The 18265-nt window shown below is 46.0% G+C and overlaps 1 protein-coding gene across 6 annotated transcripts in view; it reads left to right on the forward strand.

The window, feature by feature from the left end:
- The first annotated feature begins 998 nt into the window (after positions 1-998).
- The window catches only part of YTHDF3 (YTH N6-methyladenosine RNA binding protein F3), a 61020-nt gene continuing 43753 nt past the window's right edge, over positions 999-18265 (forward strand). For 2 of the 6 annotated variants that reach the window (XM_077492783.1, XM_077492779.1), the window contains exons 1-2: positions 999-1373; positions 17248-17418. Coding sequence is in view for 3 of the 6 variants with exons in the window: in XM_077492779.1 (XP_077348905.1) it covers positions 17392-17418 (27 nt within the window). In the remaining 3 variants the exon portion in view is untranslated. The remainder of the gene's footprint in view (positions 1374-17247; positions 17419-18265) is intronic. The other 4 variants (XM_077492784.1, XM_077492781.1, XM_077492782.1 and 1 more) reach the window with 2 other exon arrangements.

Consider the following 18265-nt stretch of genomic DNA (forward strand, 5'->3'; position numbering starts at 1 on the left):
TCTCTAGCAGCCAATCAACAAGCCAAAATCATGTGCTGTAACCTCTAGCAACCAATCAGTGAGCCTTAAGGAGTGCTGTAACCTCTAGAAACTGTCAGTAAGCAGTAATGATATGCTGTAACCTCTGGCAACCAATCGCAATACAGTAAACTGATTTTAAGTCTAGCTGCTATTTATTGTATGTCTCAGAGTAGGTGGAGAGCGAAATTGCATGGGGGGAGGGGGGCCCTAAGCAAATTTTTGCCCAGGGCCCAATCAATATTAAAGCGGTTCTTCACCCTAAAGGGGAAGTTCCGCTAGTATTATCCCTCCCCCCCTCCGGTGCCACAATCGGCACCTTTCAGGGGGGAGGGGGGTGCAGTTACCTGAATAATCCAGGTAACTGCACCCACTTCCGGCCAGACCGCCGCAGACCCCCGCATCGCTCCGCCCCCCCCCGTTGTGTTCTGGGAAACACACAGTTCCCAGAGACACAGCGGGGGACCATAAGAGAAGCGCAGCGCGACTCGCGCATGCGCAGTAGGGAACCGGGCAGTGAAGCCCTCATGCTTCACTTCCCGATTCCCTGACAGAGGATGGCGGCGATGGCTGCAACGAGACAAGCGATCGCTCGTCATCTGCCGCCGACATCGCTGGAACCAGGGACAGGTAAGTGTGATATTATTAAAAGTCAGCAGCTGCAATATTAGTAGCTGCTGGCTTTTAATATTTTTTTTTTAGGTGCAGCTCCTCTTTAAAGACGGCCCTGTATACACGTCCCTCTCCTAGTCACCGTATACACGGGACCACGTCCCTCCTCCTAGTCACTGTATACACAGGACCACGTCCCTCTCCTAGTCACCGTATACACGGGACCACGCCCCTCTCCTAGTCACCGTATACACGGGACCACATCCCTCTTCCTAGTCACTGTATACATGGGACCACTCCATCCTCACAACAACCCATGCCCCGCCCCCTTCCCGGCGGTCACATGACAGGGAAGTGGTTGTGTATTGACGTCACGGCGGAAGGTCAGAGAGGCTGGGAGAGGAAGTGAGAGTGTGAGGCCTCGTCCGCCATTGTGGAGAAGAGAGATCCTGTCCGGAGAAGAAGAAGAAGCCGAGCCGGGGCCGAGGAGCGCCAGAGACAGGAGGCGGAGCCCCTCCCCATAGACAGCCGTTAGGGCGCCGCACCCGGGACGTGTCCAGGAGCCCCCACCGAGACTACGGATGTGTGCGATCCCCCTCTACATGAACGATCAGCCCTCTGCGGGCCTATAGACGCTGCGATAGCCCCCCACCCCCTCTGTGCACACCTCCTCCCCCCAACACCGACATCGTACGGAGCACAGGCCGCTCCGCGGGAGAATGTCTGCCACCAGCGTGGATCAGGTAACCCCGGGAGGAGGAGGGGGGAGCTCATCACATCCTTCTGTAGGGGATCACATTTGTGTTACCGTCACCACTCGTCAAAAAATCTGATTGGACGCTCTCCCACAGGTTCACCATACACTTTACAATCAACCTTAGAGCCACCAGATCTATGTCTCATGAACACCACCTACCTGAACAATACAATGTGTGTCCCATGAAGAATGCAGGATGCCATAGATGGCAGATCTAAAGCTCACTATACAATCTTTACAGTCACCATACACATTATCATCTGACGATACAATCAACCTTCAGTCTACCAGATCTATGCCATGTGAACACCTACCTGAACTATCCGATAAGGCAGGACCCCCAATCTACATAGTTGGCAGCTCTAAAGCGCCCCACACACACTATGCAATCTGCTTTAGATCGATCATCAACTATGTAGTGGAAGGGCCTGCCTGATTGGATATAAACACAATAAATAGATGTGTTCCATCACGCAGTTCTGATAAATCCAAACTAAAGGGATCAATAATCCCCTTTCCAGCTGCCCCCCCGCTGCCGGCATCTTGCCCTGTGTGCCGGTCTTCAGGCCTCTTCATTGGCCCGTGTGGGGTGATGTCACTCCTGCACATGAGCAGAAGCAGGTCACCCCTGCACACAGGGATCGGGCCAGCTGACCTGTGCGTGCGCAGCTCAGTGTACATAGTGGGATCGCTGCGATCAGGTAGGTCGATGTATTACAAGTCTCCTCTGAGGCAAAAGCCTTATCACAGGAGCAGAGGATCATTAGTTCAGCTTTAAACACTTGCCAACTGCCCTATAGCAGGTTTTATTGCTACAGGGCAGTCCCTCTATAGCTCTAAAAAAAAATGTGTGTGTTCTGCACGCCCAGGTAGGGGGCACACGCGTGATTAGTCACAGCAGAAGCCGGCCATTGAACGTGCACCACCACCCACTAATCATTGAGAGAGCTCTGCATATGTAAACAATGCAGAACTCTGTTTTGCCAGCAGGGAAGTGATGTATTTTCTTTCTCTGCAAAGCAAGGCATAAAATAAATTGCATCCCTTAGTAACAGCAGCACATAGTACACATAAACATTGGTTAGGAACACCTAAAACCCCTTTGATCGCTCTAGCTGTTTAATTCCTTTCCTGCCAGTATCATGAATACAGTGACATCATTTTAGCACCGATCATTGTATTAGTGTCACTGGTCCTCAAAGTGTTAAAAGTGTAACTTCGTGTCAGATTTGTCCACCGCAATATAAGTCATTACCACTATTACTAGTGTTAAAAAATAAAATAAAAAATCCAGTATATATTCCATAGTTTTATTGATGCTATCAGTTGTGTGCAAACCAATCAATATACGCTTATTGGGATTTTGTATACCAAAAATATGTAGCAGAATACATTTTGTCTTGAATTTATGAAGATATTAGATTTTTTACTTATTGGATGTTTTATAGCATAAAGTAAAAAAAAGTGTGTGTGTGTGTATATATATATATATATATATATATACTGAGTGATCAAAGAACACAGGTTGCTCAGTTCCTGATTTCCAGTGAGTCTGTGACTGTTGATCACTGGCACTCTTCTCCGGCGTTTTTGTTCCCAGCGGCTCGCTGAGAGGCTGAGCCAGCTGCCGGTCCTGGTGTTGGTGTGGATCCCGACTTTAACAGGCTCAGTGACATCAGCCCGACAGGCTTTAGTCCCAGAATGAAGTACACCCCTGTGATCCTTAAGCCCCATACACACTATCAGATTTTCTGCTGATTTTTGTCTTCAGATTTACCAAAACCATGTAGTGCAAGGGCCTGCCTGATTGCATACAAACTGAAACTCCTAAGGTTTGACCTCATATTATATGGTTTTGGTAAATCTGAAGGAAAAATTTAGCAGAAAATCTGATAGTGTGTATGGGGCTATAGAAGATCGTTCCCCATGCTTCTCCTTGAACCCTTTCGCTGCCAGAGCTGTTTTTGGATGTTTTTGCACACATGCAGAAAAAAGTAATTTTAGGCCTGAGGATTACACAAACCCCCCTCTCCTCCCCCAACAACATTATATATTTTCTGAAAGCAGACACCCTCGCTGTTACTGGGAGTATGTGGAAGCAATCGGATGGCAGTGCAGCTGTTTGAAAGAGATTAGGTAGGTCCTTAAAATGTAAGTTCCCCTTTTACAGAAGAATCTGTAAGGTGAACTTGCGCTGAACCCCCCCCCCCCCCCCCTCCCCCTAGTCCCACTAGGACCCCTGCTATAGCCCCGTCATGGGTCCAGGACTTAGAAATCCCCTCAGTTTTCACTCTTCTTTCCCGATGACAGGATGGGCTACATGGGTTCTGATTGGTGAGCGCCAACTAATTAGAATGCTCCTAAACGTACTTCCTGACAGGGTACGTTTTGGAGATTAACCACGTCAGCCCCTGGAAGATTTTCCCCCATAATGGCCAGGCCATTTTTTTGCAGTTCGGCACTGACGCTTTAGCTGACAATTGCGCGGCCGTGCGATGTGGTACTCAAACAAAATGTATGTCCCCTTTTTCTCACAAATAGAGCTTTCTTTTGGTTGGTATTTGATCACCTCCTGAGGTTTAATTTTTTTGTGCTATAAACAAAAAAAAGCATCAATTTTGACTTTTTTACTTTTTGCTATAATATCCAAAAATAAAAATAAAAAAAATGTCTTCATCAGGTTAGGCCAATATGTATTCTACATATTTTTGGTAAATAAAAATCACAATAAGCGTATATTGATTGGTTTGCGCAAAAGTTATAGGATCTACAAAATAGGGAATAAGATTTATGGCATTTTTAAACTTGTGTTTTTTTTTTTTTTTTCTAGTAATGGAGGTGATCAGCGATTTTTAGCGGGCCTGTGACATTGCGTTGAACAGATCGGACACTTGACACTTTTTTGGGACCAGTGACATTTTATACAGGGATCAGTGCTATAAAAATGCACTGATTATTGTATAAATGACACTGGCAGAGAAAGGGTTAACACTAGGGGCGATCAAGAGGTTAAATGTTTTCCCTGGGACTTGTTTCTAACCATGGGGGCAGGGGACTGGGAGTACAGAGAGATTTTTGTTTCAGATCACTAGGAACAGATGATCGCTCTGTACTTCCCTGTCAGAACGGGGATCTAATCTGTTTACATTGACAGATCCCTATTCTGGCTCTCTGTGGAGCGATTTTCGGGTGGCCAATGGACATCGCGACCGCTGGCCACACAAATCAGCTCCCCTGCCGTGGAGCTGGCGTGTGCACCTGCAATAGCGTGATTTGCTGATGAATAATAAGTTCATATAACCCTGGATAAAAACCAGTTGTGTGTTATCTTCAGTGCTCCACCACCTTCATATACACACAGCTTTCTGGAGACTACAGGAGGTCGGACCGCACTTTTACCAACATCTGGATTTGAACTTGGCAGCCTTAATAGATCTCCTCCACTTTGCTCATCCAACAGTGGTGAGCTCAATAGTATCCAATATATAGGGAATAAGAAAGGATCTCCATAGTGTACCTTTTATTACATAAGGGGAAGGTACTCATATCATACAAAGGACAGGGATGTAAAGGGCAGCACTGCTCAAGTAAGTGGGTGTGATGATGTCCAGAGGCCTGCCTGCTGGGATAGAGATGATTGGATAAGTTGGGTAGGTTTTCCTATTGCATGGTTTTTAGTAAATCTAAAGTTGATTGTTTAGTCACGAAAACCAGAAATGAAAGGCGCGCACACTTGGTGCATTACCAGAGATAATTTAATAACTTTTTTTGTATAAAAGTGGGTACTCAGAAAATGCAGCTGACAAAGGGCCATAAACACAGTTCATGGACATGCACAGAACATGGTCTACAGCTAACGTGTTTTGGGGGCGCACCCCAGAAATGTGTTAGTTATACCCCGTGTTCTGTGCTTGTCCATGAACTGTTTATGGCCTTTTTTCAGTTGCATTTCTGTTTTTCTTGTAGTTCCTTTCGGTTTACCCCATCTGAAGAAGGCAGCATCCACCTAGTTTTGGGATACCATATATACCCTTCGCACCATCATTTTATCTGACATCTGTTACTCCTCACCTTGGAAGACCTATTAGCGCTGGAAGTGACTGTTTTTGTATCTCTATTGATTGTACAGTCAGGTTGCAGTGTGTATGATGAACTGTCACCTGGCCATACACTTTACAATCTGCTTGTACAGTCAGCTTTCTATATGGCAAAGCAATCCATTAAATTAGTATCTAGCCAGGCAGACCCTTTCCGTATATAATTGATGGCAGAATTAAAGGAGAATATGCAATCAGATTGTATAGTGTATGGTCATCTCTGAATTTATTCATGCTCTGAGGCCCATTGCAGTGATGTTTCACCCTCTAGGGCCAGTTGTCTAACTTGGTTGGGTGTTTGTTGGTGCCACTGACTGAAGCATTCCTTGGATAGCGTGTAGGTGAAGTCCTGAGAGATCATCAGCAGCTGTCAGTGTGTGATGTGCCTGTCGTCCATTTGGGGGAAGAACCTGACTGATCGTTTCCTTTCCTGTGTGTAAAAAGAGCATTCTACTTCCCTCATGCTTGTACTTCAATGATGCCAAAAAATTGGGAACAAACAAATTGGCTGCACTCTAATGACCTCAGCCTTCACAAAGCTTTGTTATTCCAGGGCAAGAATACAAGAGTTCACCCAGCCCAAGCCTCACTCACCCAAAGGGGGCTCATTCACAGAGTTCCATGATTGGAGGATAAATTCACTTTCTGGAGCATTTTACATCCATAGATAGGTCCAACCCTTCCTGTGACAGCAAGCAGTCCTCTCATTGTACCCGCTGTCACATTTAGAAAGTTCTCCGCTCACACAGCCACTCCATTCACAGGGATCTTGGAATGAGAAACCTACAAGTCCCATCTTCCATCAGTGCATAGGTACGGTACTTGTTTAACCACTTTCAGACCGGACCATTTTGCTGGTAAATGACCAGAGGTCTTTTTACACTTTGGCACTGCGCTGCTTTAACTGGTAATTGCGCGGTCATGCAATGTTGTACCCAAACAAAATTTGCGTCCTTTTCTTCCCACAAATAGAGCTTTCTTTTGATGGTATTTGATTGCCTCTGCGATTTTTATTTTTTGCGATATAAACGTAAAAAGACCGCAAATTTTGAAAAAAAATGATATTTTCTACTTTTTGTTATTAGAAAAATCCAATAAACTCAATTTTAGTCATACATTTAGGCCAAAATGTATTCAGCCACATGTCTTTGGTAAAAAAAAAGTCAATAATTGTATATTTATTGGTTTGCGCAAAAGTTGTCACATCTACAAACTAAGGTACGTTTTCTGGAATTTACGCAGCTTTTAGTTTACGACTGCCTATCTCATTTCTTGAGGTGCTAAAATGACAGGGCAGTACAAAACCCCCCCCAAATGACCCCATTTTGGAAAGTAGACCCCCTAAGGAAATTGATAAGAGGCATGTTGAGCCCATTGAATATTTTATTTTTTTGCCTCAAGCGATTGAATAATGACAAAAAAAAAATTTTTTTTTTTTTTTTACACAAAGTTGTCACTAAATGATATATTGCTCACACATGCTATGGGCGTATGTGAAATGACACCCCAAAATAAATTCTGCTGCTTCTCCTGAGTACGGGGATACCACATATGTGGGACTTTTTGGGAGCCTAGCCGCGTACAGGGCCCCGAAAACCAAGCACCGCCTTCAGGCTTTCTAAGGGCGTCAATTTTTGATTTCACGCCTCACTACCTATTACAGTTTTGAAGGCCATAAAATGCCAAGATGGCACAAAACCCCCACAAATGACCCCATTTTAGAAAGTAGACACCCCAAGCTATTTGCTGAGAGGCATGTTGAGTCCATGGAATATTTTATATTTTGCCACAAGTTGCGGGAAAATTACAAACTTTTTTTTTTTTTTTTTTTTTTTTTCACAAAGTTGTCACTAAATGATATATTGCTCATGCATGCCATGGGCATATGTGAAATGACACCCCAAAATAAATTCTGCTGCTTCTCCTGAGTACGGGGATACCACATATGTGGGACTTTTTGGGAGCCTAGCCGCGTACGGGGCCCCGAAAACCAAGCACCGCCTTCAGGCTTTCTAAGGGCGTAATTTTTTGAGTTCACTTCTCACTACCTATTACAGTTTTGAAGGCCATAAAATGCCAAGATGGCACAAAACCCCCACAAATGACCCCATTTTAGAAAGTAGACACCCCAAGCTATTTGCTGAGAGGCATGTTGAGTCCATGGAATATTTTATATTTTGCCACAAGTTGCGGGAAAATTACAAACTTTTTTTTTTTTTCACAAAGTTGTCACTAAATGATATATTGCTCACGCATGCCATGGGCATATGTGAAATGACACCCCAAAATAAATTCTGCTGCTTCTCCTGAGTACGGGGATACCACATATGTGGGACTTTTTGGGAGCCTAGCCGCGTACGGGGCCCCAAAAACCAAGCACCGCCTTCAGGCTTTCTAAGGGCGTTACAGTTTTGAAGGCCATAAAATGCCAAGATGGCACAAACCCCCCCCCCCAAATGACCCCATTTTAGAAAGTAGACACCCCTAAATTTAGGGGTACACTAGTGAGACTAGGTAATAAATGGCGGGTGCCCTGAAACTATAAAAAAATAACTAACCAACCAGCGTCACCTGTAACAGTTATATGGTGATCACTGGTGAAAGGGTTAACTAGGGGGCAATCAGGGGGCTTTATGCGGTAGTATATGGGGGTCCCTGGCGCTATAAAAAGCTGCGGCGAACCTAAATACCTACCTGCCTAACTAGCGTCACCTGTGACACTAATACAGCGATCAGAAAAACGATCGCTTATTAGGCTGGGTTCACACTGGAGCGATGCGGGAACGCCACGAATGCGCGGCGGGTTCCCGCATCGCATGCCTCCCGGCGGCAGTTCACACTGCCCTATGCGAACTGCTGGGAGTGTCAGTGAAATGTTAATGACACCCCCAGATCAGTTCGCATATCGCAGTGCGATCTGCAAACTTGGATCGCATGGTGTGAACACCCATGCGATCCGATTCTGCTGCGGACCAAAAAAAGGGTCCCGTGCGAGTTTGCGGCGGGTGCGACACGAATTCAGCCATACTATCTGTATAGCTGAACTCGAATCGCACAGAGATCGGATGTGATTTGCACTGCAGTGCGGTGCGAATCACATCCGTTCTCATAAACCGCTGCAATGTGAACCCAGCCTTAGTGACACTGGCGACGGGGGGTGATCACGGGGTTAAACCTTTATTGGGGGGGTTAGGGGGGTACCTTAGAACTAAAGGGGGCTAACCCTAACTGCCCTAACAGTTATTAGTCACAAATGACACCTGCCGGGTGATCAGGGGGTTAAACCTTTATTAGGTAATAAATGGCGGGTGCCCTGAAACTATAAAAAAATAACTAACCAACCAGCGTCACCTGTAACAGTTATATGGTGATCACTGGTGAAAGGGTTAACTAGGGGGCAATCAGGGGGCTTTATGCGGTAGTATATGGGGGTCCCTAGCGCTATAAAAAGCTGCGGCGAACCTAAATACCTACCTGCCTAACTAGCGTCACCTGTGACACTAATACGGCGATCAGAAAAATGATCGCTTATTAGGCTGGGTTCACACTGGAGCGATGCGGAAACGCCGCGAATCCGCGGCGGGTTCCCGCATCGCATGCCTCCCGGCGGCAGTTCACACTGCCCTATGCGAACTGCTGGGAGTGTCAGTGAAATGTTACTGACACCCCCAGATCAGTTCGCATATCGCAGTGCGATCTGCAAACTCGGATCGCATGGTGTGAACACCCATGCGATCCGATTCTGCTGCGGGCCAAAAAAAGGGTCCCGTGCGAATTTGCGGCGGGTGCGGCGGGTGTGGCGGGTGCGGCGGGTGCGGCGAATGGCTGAACTCGAATCGCACAGAGATCGGATGTGATTTGCACTGCAGTGCGGTGCGAATCACATTCGTTCTCATAAACCGCTGCAATGTGAACCCAGCCTTAGTGACACTGGCGACGGGGGGTGATCACGGGGTTAAACCTTTATTGGGGGGGTTAGGGGGGTACATTAGAACTAAAGGGGGCTAACCCTAACTGCCCTAACAGTTATTACAGTCACAAATGACACCAATGCAAAAAAAAAAAAAAATGACATTGGTGTCACTGTGACTGGGGGGCAGGGGTAATTGGGGGGGTGATCGGGGGGTAAAGGGGGGGTGTGAGTGTGCCTGGCATGTTCTACTGTGTGTGGGATGTGTTGGTGCAACTCACTGATCCGCTCTCCTCCGTGTCGGAACGAAAAATACCGACACGGAGGAGAGAATACATCACTTCCTCTCCTGTGTTTACATTACAGGAGAGGAAGTGATGTCACCGGGGATTTCCATTCGTCGGGAGCGATCGCGAGGGGGTGGCCATGAATGAATGGCCGTCCCCTCGTCCGGGATCGCTCCCGAACGAAAACCGACCGCCGCAGGCACCGGGCGGGGGCCCGATCGGGCCCCCGACCCGCGGGAGGCAAAGGACGTACATGTATGTGCTTATGCCTGCCCGTGCCATTCTGATGACGTACATCGGCGTGCGGCGGTCGGCAAGTGGTTAAATGGACCACAAGCATATGGCTCAGTGCACTCATAGTTTGCAAGCTGACAGTACGTACAGAGGTAGAAGGCTGAGGGGCGAACTGCAGGATCCTGAAATTGTATCAGTGATCTGCTGATCGTTGGTACAAAACTTTGCTGGGCCGTTAAATACATTTTTTTTTTTTTTTTTTTTTTTACTTTGCCTTTTTGGCTGAGTCTTGTTTTGGGTGGACCCTTTTTGTGATCTTGTCCTGGAATAATAAATGAAAAACTAAGGCTGCTATGACTTCCTTCTGGAAATACTCATTATCTGGCTATCGTACTGATGCTTTGGCTTCAATAATTTGAGTCACTGACCTGAATGCATGTAGATCAGGAAAATCGAGTCCTTGTTCCAGGTCAAGCAAGTGGGAAGCATGACAGCCAGGCAATGAACATTTTCAGGAGATGTCAACCATGGAATCCTCATTGGTGCACTCATGAAAGTATAATTGTTAAAGTATAACTGAAACAGAGTTGGACAAGTTAAGGCACTCTACCTTCTAAAGCCATTTTTTTTTCTTGGGGGGGGGGGGGGGGGAGGGTTTCTGTAGTTAATGGTTTCTGTATTTAAAATAAATGATACATACTGGTCTATGGAGTGCAGCATTGTTCTTTATAGCTCTTCTCCCATACTGCCTGCCATCTAATGCTGCATACACACGATCAGACTATCCGGCGGACTTAGTCTGGCGGAAAGTCTGCCAAATTTCCGAACGAGCAGACCTGCCCACACACGGGACTTTTCCAGTGGACTATCCGCCGTACTTTTGAAATGAACGGACTTGCCCACACACGGAGGAAAGTCCAATCATTTTGAACGTGGCTCCAGGTAGCCGGGACTAGCGAAGGAAGTCAGTCGCCGCCGAAGGTGGCGAGATTGACACGTCGCTGGCCCCGTCACCTGGTATGGACTTAAAGGGGAAGCCCTATGCGGAAAAAATGGCGTGGGGGTCCCCCTCTAGGTCCATATCAGACCCTTATCCGAGCACGCTACCCGGCCGGTCAGGAAAGGGGGTGGGCTTGAGCCAGCGTGTCCCCCCTCCTGAGCCATACCAGGCCGCGTGCCCTCAACATGGGTGGGGGGTGCCCCAAAGCACCTTGTCCCCATGTTAAGGACAAGGGCCTCTTCCCGACAACCCTGGCCGTTGGTTGTCGGGGTCTGCGGGGGCTTATTGGAATCTGGAATCCCCTTTTAATAAGGGGGCCCCCGGATCCCGGCCCCCCACCCTATGTCAATGTACCCCTACCCATTCACCTGTGAAAAAAATGTAAATAAAACACAACACACAAGGGTTTAAAATAATTTATTGCACAGCTCCGGGGGTCTTCTTCCGTCTTGGGGGGGGGGGGGGGGGGGTCTTCTTGCCGCACTCCTCCGCTATCTTCTGCTCTTTTGCTAGCGTTTCTAGCAGAGGAGCCCGGCTTTCTTCTTCGTCTTCACCGCCTGGGGGTCTTCTTCCGACTTCGGGGGTCTTGTCCCCTTCTTCGGTTCTTCTTGCTGGGCCTCCACTCCCTCTTCCAGCTCTTTTACTGACGGTGGCCCGGTCTTTTGTCGCCGCTGTCTTCGCCGCCTTCTGTTCTTCTCTTCTTGAGATGTTGACTCGTTGCTGTCTCTGGCCGTAATGACAGGGACGTGTTGCGCGGCGACTTATATAGGGACAATGGGCGGGATCACAGTCCCAGCATCCTCTGGGACTGTGACGGCATTATTGGCGGAGACATCACCTGGCAATGTCCCTATATAAGTCGCCGCACGCCGCGTCCCTGTCATTGCAGCCAGAGAGCGCGTTGAGTCAACATCTCAAGGAAGAAGAGAAGGCGGCGGCGATAGAAGACCGAGCCACCGCTTGTAAAAGAGCTAGAAGAAGGCGCGGAAGCCCGGCAAGAAGAACCGAAGAGGGGGACAAGACCCCTGAAGTCGGAAGAAGACCCAGGGAGGCGGCAATGAAGAAGAAAGCCGGGCTCCTCCGCTAGTAAAAGAGCAGAAGATAGCGGAGGAATCCAGCGAGAAGACCCCCAGAGCTGTGCAATAAATTATTTATTTTAAACCCGTGTGTGTGTGTGTTTTTTTTTTTTTTTTTTTCCCAACAGGTGAATGGGTAGGGGTACATTGTACCCCATACTCATTCACATGGGGGGGACTGGGATCTGGGGCCCCCTTATTAAAGGGGGCTTCCGATGAGCCCCCCCGCAGACCCCGACAACCAACGGCCAGGGTTGTCGGGAAGAGGCCCTTGTCCTCATCAACATGGGGACAAGGTGCTTTGGGGTCGGGGGCCGCGCGGCCCCCCTTTCCCAAAGCACCCCCCCCCCCATGTTGAGGGCACGCGGCCTGGTACGGCTTAGGAGGGGGGGCGCTCGCTCATCCCCACCCCCTTTCCTGACCGGCCGAGTAGCGTGCTTGGATAAGGGTCTGATATGGACCATGCGGAAAAGTCCGTTAATTTCAAAAGTACGGCGGACTAACACACACACACACATGTCCGTATTGTCCGCCGGACAGTTTTTGAGTCAAAATTACTTTCTAAGTCCGCCAGACTTTTGGGTAAAAACTTGAGTCCACCGGACTTTTCCACCGGATAGTTTGATCGTGTGTACGTGGCATCAGACTGATATCCTGCACATGCAGGCACACATGAGTCTCTTTGGGACCTGGCAAAGATCTGAGGTGTGTCTGCACTTGCATGAAATCTTGTCAACCAGAGCTTGGCCAGACACTGATGGAAGTCACAACTGTATACTGCAGATGAGAAAAGGTATTTGGTAGTTTATATTTACTAAAATAATTGCGTTTCCACGTTCTATGTACAGTGGGAGACCAGATGTAGTGAATGCAGGGTCCTGGGCTTAGTAATAATTTAATTTTCCGGGATTTACTTTCACTTCCTGTTTTGGCTATGAGACAAGAATTGAAGGGAAAAAAAAATCTCCCCAATGGGACACAGATGACAAAAAATAAACCAGTATAATGACCCTCCCTTACTCTATCCAAATCGGTGATGGGTTGTCTATAGTGCTATTTTATGGAGTGTTGGCTACCTGACTCCTGAAATGTGACCAGCCCTGAACTAAAGACAACATTTTTTTTTATAATTTGTATACTGTACTGGGGGGTTAGAACCACTGTTGGGGTTTTTATTGTGTGTCCCTGTTAGGGAGATTCCCTCTCTGATCACACGTCACCAAACTTGGTTTTGCAGCTAAACCAGGAATAAAGGTGAAATCTTTTAATGGGGACTTGTTGCCATAACCACTGTCCAAAGCTAGTGATACACTTTTAGATTTCTATCTGTTGATCGCCTCGCGGGCTGAATTAGAGAATTCAATGAGGCGTTTTGTCCAGCCAGGTGGTTCTTATGGGGGTAGCTGCAGCTCAAATGAACCAAAATTTGAGCAGTGTATGGGCAGTTTGAGGATTTTCATCAGATTGTAAATAGTGTGGGGAAAATAAGTATTTGATCCCTTGAAAATTTTGTAAGCTTGCCCACTTACAAAGAAATGAAAGGTCTATAATTGAGTCAGAATATCGCCCCCCCCCCCCAAAAAAAACCCAATACAATTGTTATAAATTCAGTTACAGTATAGTGAGTAAAATAAGTATTTGTTCCCCTATCAACCAACAATAATTCCCACAGACTGGCTACAGCATGTGCTAATGTGGTACACAGATTAATCCTGTCAATTTTAAGAAGGTGCTCCTAATGACAACTTCTGTATAAAAGACACCTGTCCACAGAATCTTTCTTCCATTTTAAACCTCGCAATCATGGGCAAGACCAGAGCTGTCAAAGGACCTCAGGGACAAGATTATAGACCACCTCATGGCTGGAATGGGCTATAAGACCATCAGCAAGAAGCTTGGTGAGAAGGAAAGAACTGTTGGAACAATTATTCGCAAATGGAAGAAATACAAAATAACCATCAGTTGCCCTCTGTCTGGAGCTTCATGCAAAATCTCGCCTCATGGGGTAAGGATAATCATGAGAAAAGTGAGGGATCAGCCCAGAACTAGACAGAAGGAGCTTGTGAATGATCTCAAGGCAATTGGGACCACCATCGCCAAACAAATCATTGGTAACACAATACGCCGCCATGGATTAAAATCTTCCAGCACCCGCTAGGTTCCCCTCCTCAAGAAGGCACATGTACAGGCCGGTCTTAAGTCTGCCAATGAACATCTAAATGATTCAGAGAAGGATTGGGAGAAAGTGCTGTGGTCAGATAAGACCAAAATTTAGCTCTTTGGCATTTACTCAAGTGCACTTGCAGTGCAAAGTGGATTTTCCTTTAGTAAATAACCCCCAATGTGTTTTGAAGGAATAAAAATGCTGGCTATGACTCTAAGAACACCATCCCTACAGTCAAGCATGGCGATGGAAACCTAATGCTTTGGGGCTGTTTCTCTGCTAAAGGTACAGGCCGACTTTGCCGCATTGAGGGACCAATGGAAGGGGGCCATGCATTGTACAGTCTTGGATGAGAACCTTCTTCACTCAGCCAGAACGATGAAGATGGGTTGTGGATGGGTCTTCCAGCATGACAATGACCCAAAGAATACTGCCAAGACAACAAAGGAGTAGCTTAAGAAGCACATTAAGGTCATGGAGTTGCCTAGCCAGTCTCCAGACCTTAATCTCATAGAAAATTTATGGAGGGAGCTGAAACTTTGAGTTGCCAAGCGTCAGCCAAGAAACCTTAAAGATTTAGAGATGATCTGTAAAGCTGAGTGTACCCAAATCCCTCCTGAGATGCATGTAAACCTGGTAACTAACTACAAGAAACTTCTTACCACTGTACTTGCCAACAAGGGTTTCTCCACCAAGTACTTAGCCATGTTTTGCTTGGGGATCAAATGGTTATTTCACTCATTGAACTGCAACTCAATTTATAACATTTGTATCCTGTGTGTGTGTGTGTGTTTTTCAGGATATTCGGTTGATATTCCGTCTCTATCAGTTAGAATACACTCAGGATACAAATTATAGACCAATTTCTTTGTAAGTGGGCAAACTTACAAAATCTGCAGGGGGTCAAATAATTATTTGCCCCACTGTATATCTTCAATTTCCTGTTGAGTCCACAGGGCAGGAAGAGAATGCAAATCTCCCTGAGAAAAATGGGAGCAGCTTTAACCTTGGTCTTCTCTAGCCACAATAAAAGAATGGGCTTTAGATATACTTTAACTGCCTTTCTATGGGCACCCTTGTTAGTATAGCCAAAAGGTGACAGCAGTCATAAGAGAACATTGATGTATATTTGTTTTAGCGGCTAGTGCAGAGTGCTTTGGGGTGACTACGCTTCAGAAGATGGACCTGACAAAGTCTATCTTGAGATGTTCTACATTGTTGCGTTACATTTTTAAATCTGTGTTTGAGTATCAGCAGTGTTCTGCTTCCCAAGGAGATTGGTTTGTTATCCACATGGGATCATTGTGTCCAGAGTTCTTCTCAAATTACTCGGATTGCACAGAGTAAGGACTCTTTCACATGGACGGGTCTGGCTCTGGCTCTGGCTCTGGCTCTGTCGATTCCCCGCTGAGCAGAAAGATGACAGGTCTGTCTCTGCACACTGTGCAGGGATGGACCTATCAGTGGCGCTCTTCCCTTTGTGGATCAGATGAGGATGGACCGCAGAGCCCATCATCACCCGATCCTCAGACGTCTGGAAAAGTAGGTTTTTCCTCCGTCGCACACTTTTTTTTTTTTTTTTTTTTTTTTTTTTTATCGGAGCGGGTTGGATGTCAACGGTGTTGGAGGTCTATGGAGCATCCGTTCAGGTCCACCTAAAAAAAACTGACAGGAGGACCCGAACGGATTGTTTGCGTGAAAGAGGCCTGGCCTCTTCTGTCTGGGGAACAGATCGGGTGACGACAGACTTTATGGTCCGTCCTCATCCGATTCCCCCATTGGGGAGAGCGGTGCTCTGACAGATCCGTCCCTGCACAGTGTGCAGAGACGGACCTGTCATCTTTCTGCTCAGCGGGGATCAACGGAGCGATCCCCCGCTGAGCAGAGCGGGCTCCGTACACGTCCGTGTGAAGGAGCCCCAAGAATCCTAATCAAAGTATACAAGAATAACAGCCTTGGGTAACCACAGTCAGACCAATGTTTTGGAGTTACAAAAATCTTTATTTTCCTGCAACCACGGGGGAAGGAGGGAACTGTCTCTGCCAGGAGAAACCGGTGATTACTGCTAGCGGCTATAATATCCACTAGCAATACTCGCATTTAAAACCGGGCACACTGGTTGTACCGAAGTTGATCGCTCAATGGGTACATTTAGCCTGCCTGTATAGGGTTCAAATCCCAGCCGGTCCCTGCTGAACCGGCTGAAATTTTAACCATCTATGGCCAGCTTTAGTCTAACTTGCATTTTTCTGTTGACTAGTTGTGCATTTTTGATTAGACCTCATGCACATGGACATTAGCTCCTGTGTCCAGTGCGTATGATGGATTTTCTTAAATGGCAACTTTTGTGTTTAGGAAAAATAGACTGTGCATATGCGGGAAATGATTATGCAGAAGTTTGGCTGTGTACAGTTCATTTGTATTGTCAGCTTTATGCAACACCTGCAGCTCTCTGAGTGCGGCAAAGTGTTGGGGATATTACACTCGTCACACGAGACATTTCACATTCTACCAACATTTGCACTTGTTTTATAAATGGCCACCTAAAATACACGTAAATACATGCATTACCATTTAGGGTCCATTCACACTATGCATGGGGCTGTGTAGTCCTAATGCATAGACAAGGCAGTTTGCCATGAGTCATTTGAGTTCACACCATTGTGCTGCAGTGGTTACTGAAAAAAGTAGGACAGGCTCTTCTTTTTTCAGCACAGAATGATGTGACGCACTATGCTTTGTGACACAATGTGCTGCAAAAAGATGAAATATCATTTTGTGACGTAATAAAGGTGAAAAAAAAAAAGCGAAAGTAAATACCGCACGTACATCCTTACAATGCCTTGGCATTGCTCTTTACAGCACACATCTGGCACTGTATACGCATCTGCTGGTGTGAATGAGCCCTACAGCCAAGCCCATCCCAAAGACCCACCAGCAGTGCATGTTTGAAGGTCATCTTAGATGTAGGGTGGGGGAGATGTGTAATTGGTGTCTTGGCATTGTGGTTTTACTGTCTGCATGAGCTGTTGGTGGGACTTTAAAAGGATTTGTAAAATACTCTAGAATTAATTTCTTGCTTTCATTATTAGATCTATTCACTGTCCATGTGTTGAACCAAATTAAGATTGGCAGCGCCCTTCAAGAATAGGCAGAACTTCTTATGGATAAGGTTTGCCTATAACAGCTAAAACCCAACTAAGCTATTGTTTAATTTTTGAAAGAGTGGGGGAAAAATGAGTCATTGTCCGGTGTTTATTGCTGTAAGTTTAGCACTTTTCTGATTTAGTTTCTATATTCCTGTAGTGTGAAATGAAGAAAAATATTTCCAACAGACACACCCCACTAAAAACCTATTAAAGTGTTACTAAACCCAGTAATCTGAAAATAGTTCATCTGCCCCCCACAGTGCCCACAGCTTATAAATCTTCTTTTTACTTTGAAATATTGCCACTATATACCTTTTTGACTGATCTGCATACCATGGTCAGTCAGGGTGGATATTAATGATTTTTATAAAATAAAAAAAAATAAAAAACATTTTTTATTTTTGGGGGATTTTATCAAATTTATTTTAATAAAATGCTTTTGGAGTAAAAATCTATCAAAAGATAGTTTTCTATTTAAGATACGTTAACAATTTGGTGTATTCAGCATGGAATGGAGCTTAGTTATGTAGCATGAGGCTGTATATTCTGCAATATTTACATTTTTGGTAAACTCATTCAATGAATCCAAGCTCTGCAAGCCAACATAACATGCACTGCATTGATGCATTAACACAATTTTACAGGAACTATGAGATAAAACAAAGTTCAGGAATATTCCTTTATCCCATTGTTTTGCAAATCTATGTACACTGCAAACTGTACGATTTGAATCGGTTCTGATATCGCTGTTTTACTAAACTGACAGCTTATTTTTCTGAATGGGGAAACCTTCAATTTGTTTGCAAATATTAAAGATTCTAACTACCAGCAAGCATAAGTCCTTACATTTTAAAGAGCACCTGTCACTTCAGATCCATCATGGCAGTGCCTGTTAGCAGCATCCACTCACCTTTGTGTCACTGCCGCATCACCAGCCATCCCATTAAAGTGAATGGGACTG

This window comes from Lithobates pipiens, unplaced genomic scaffold (genome assembly GCF_037356315.1).
Source record: "Lithobates pipiens isolate NorthernLeopardFrog02 unplaced genomic scaffold, aLitPip1_a1.2 Scaffold_19, whole genome shotgun sequence".
Classification (NCBI taxonomy): Eukaryota; Metazoa; Chordata; class Amphibia; order Anura; family Ranidae; genus Lithobates; species Lithobates pipiens.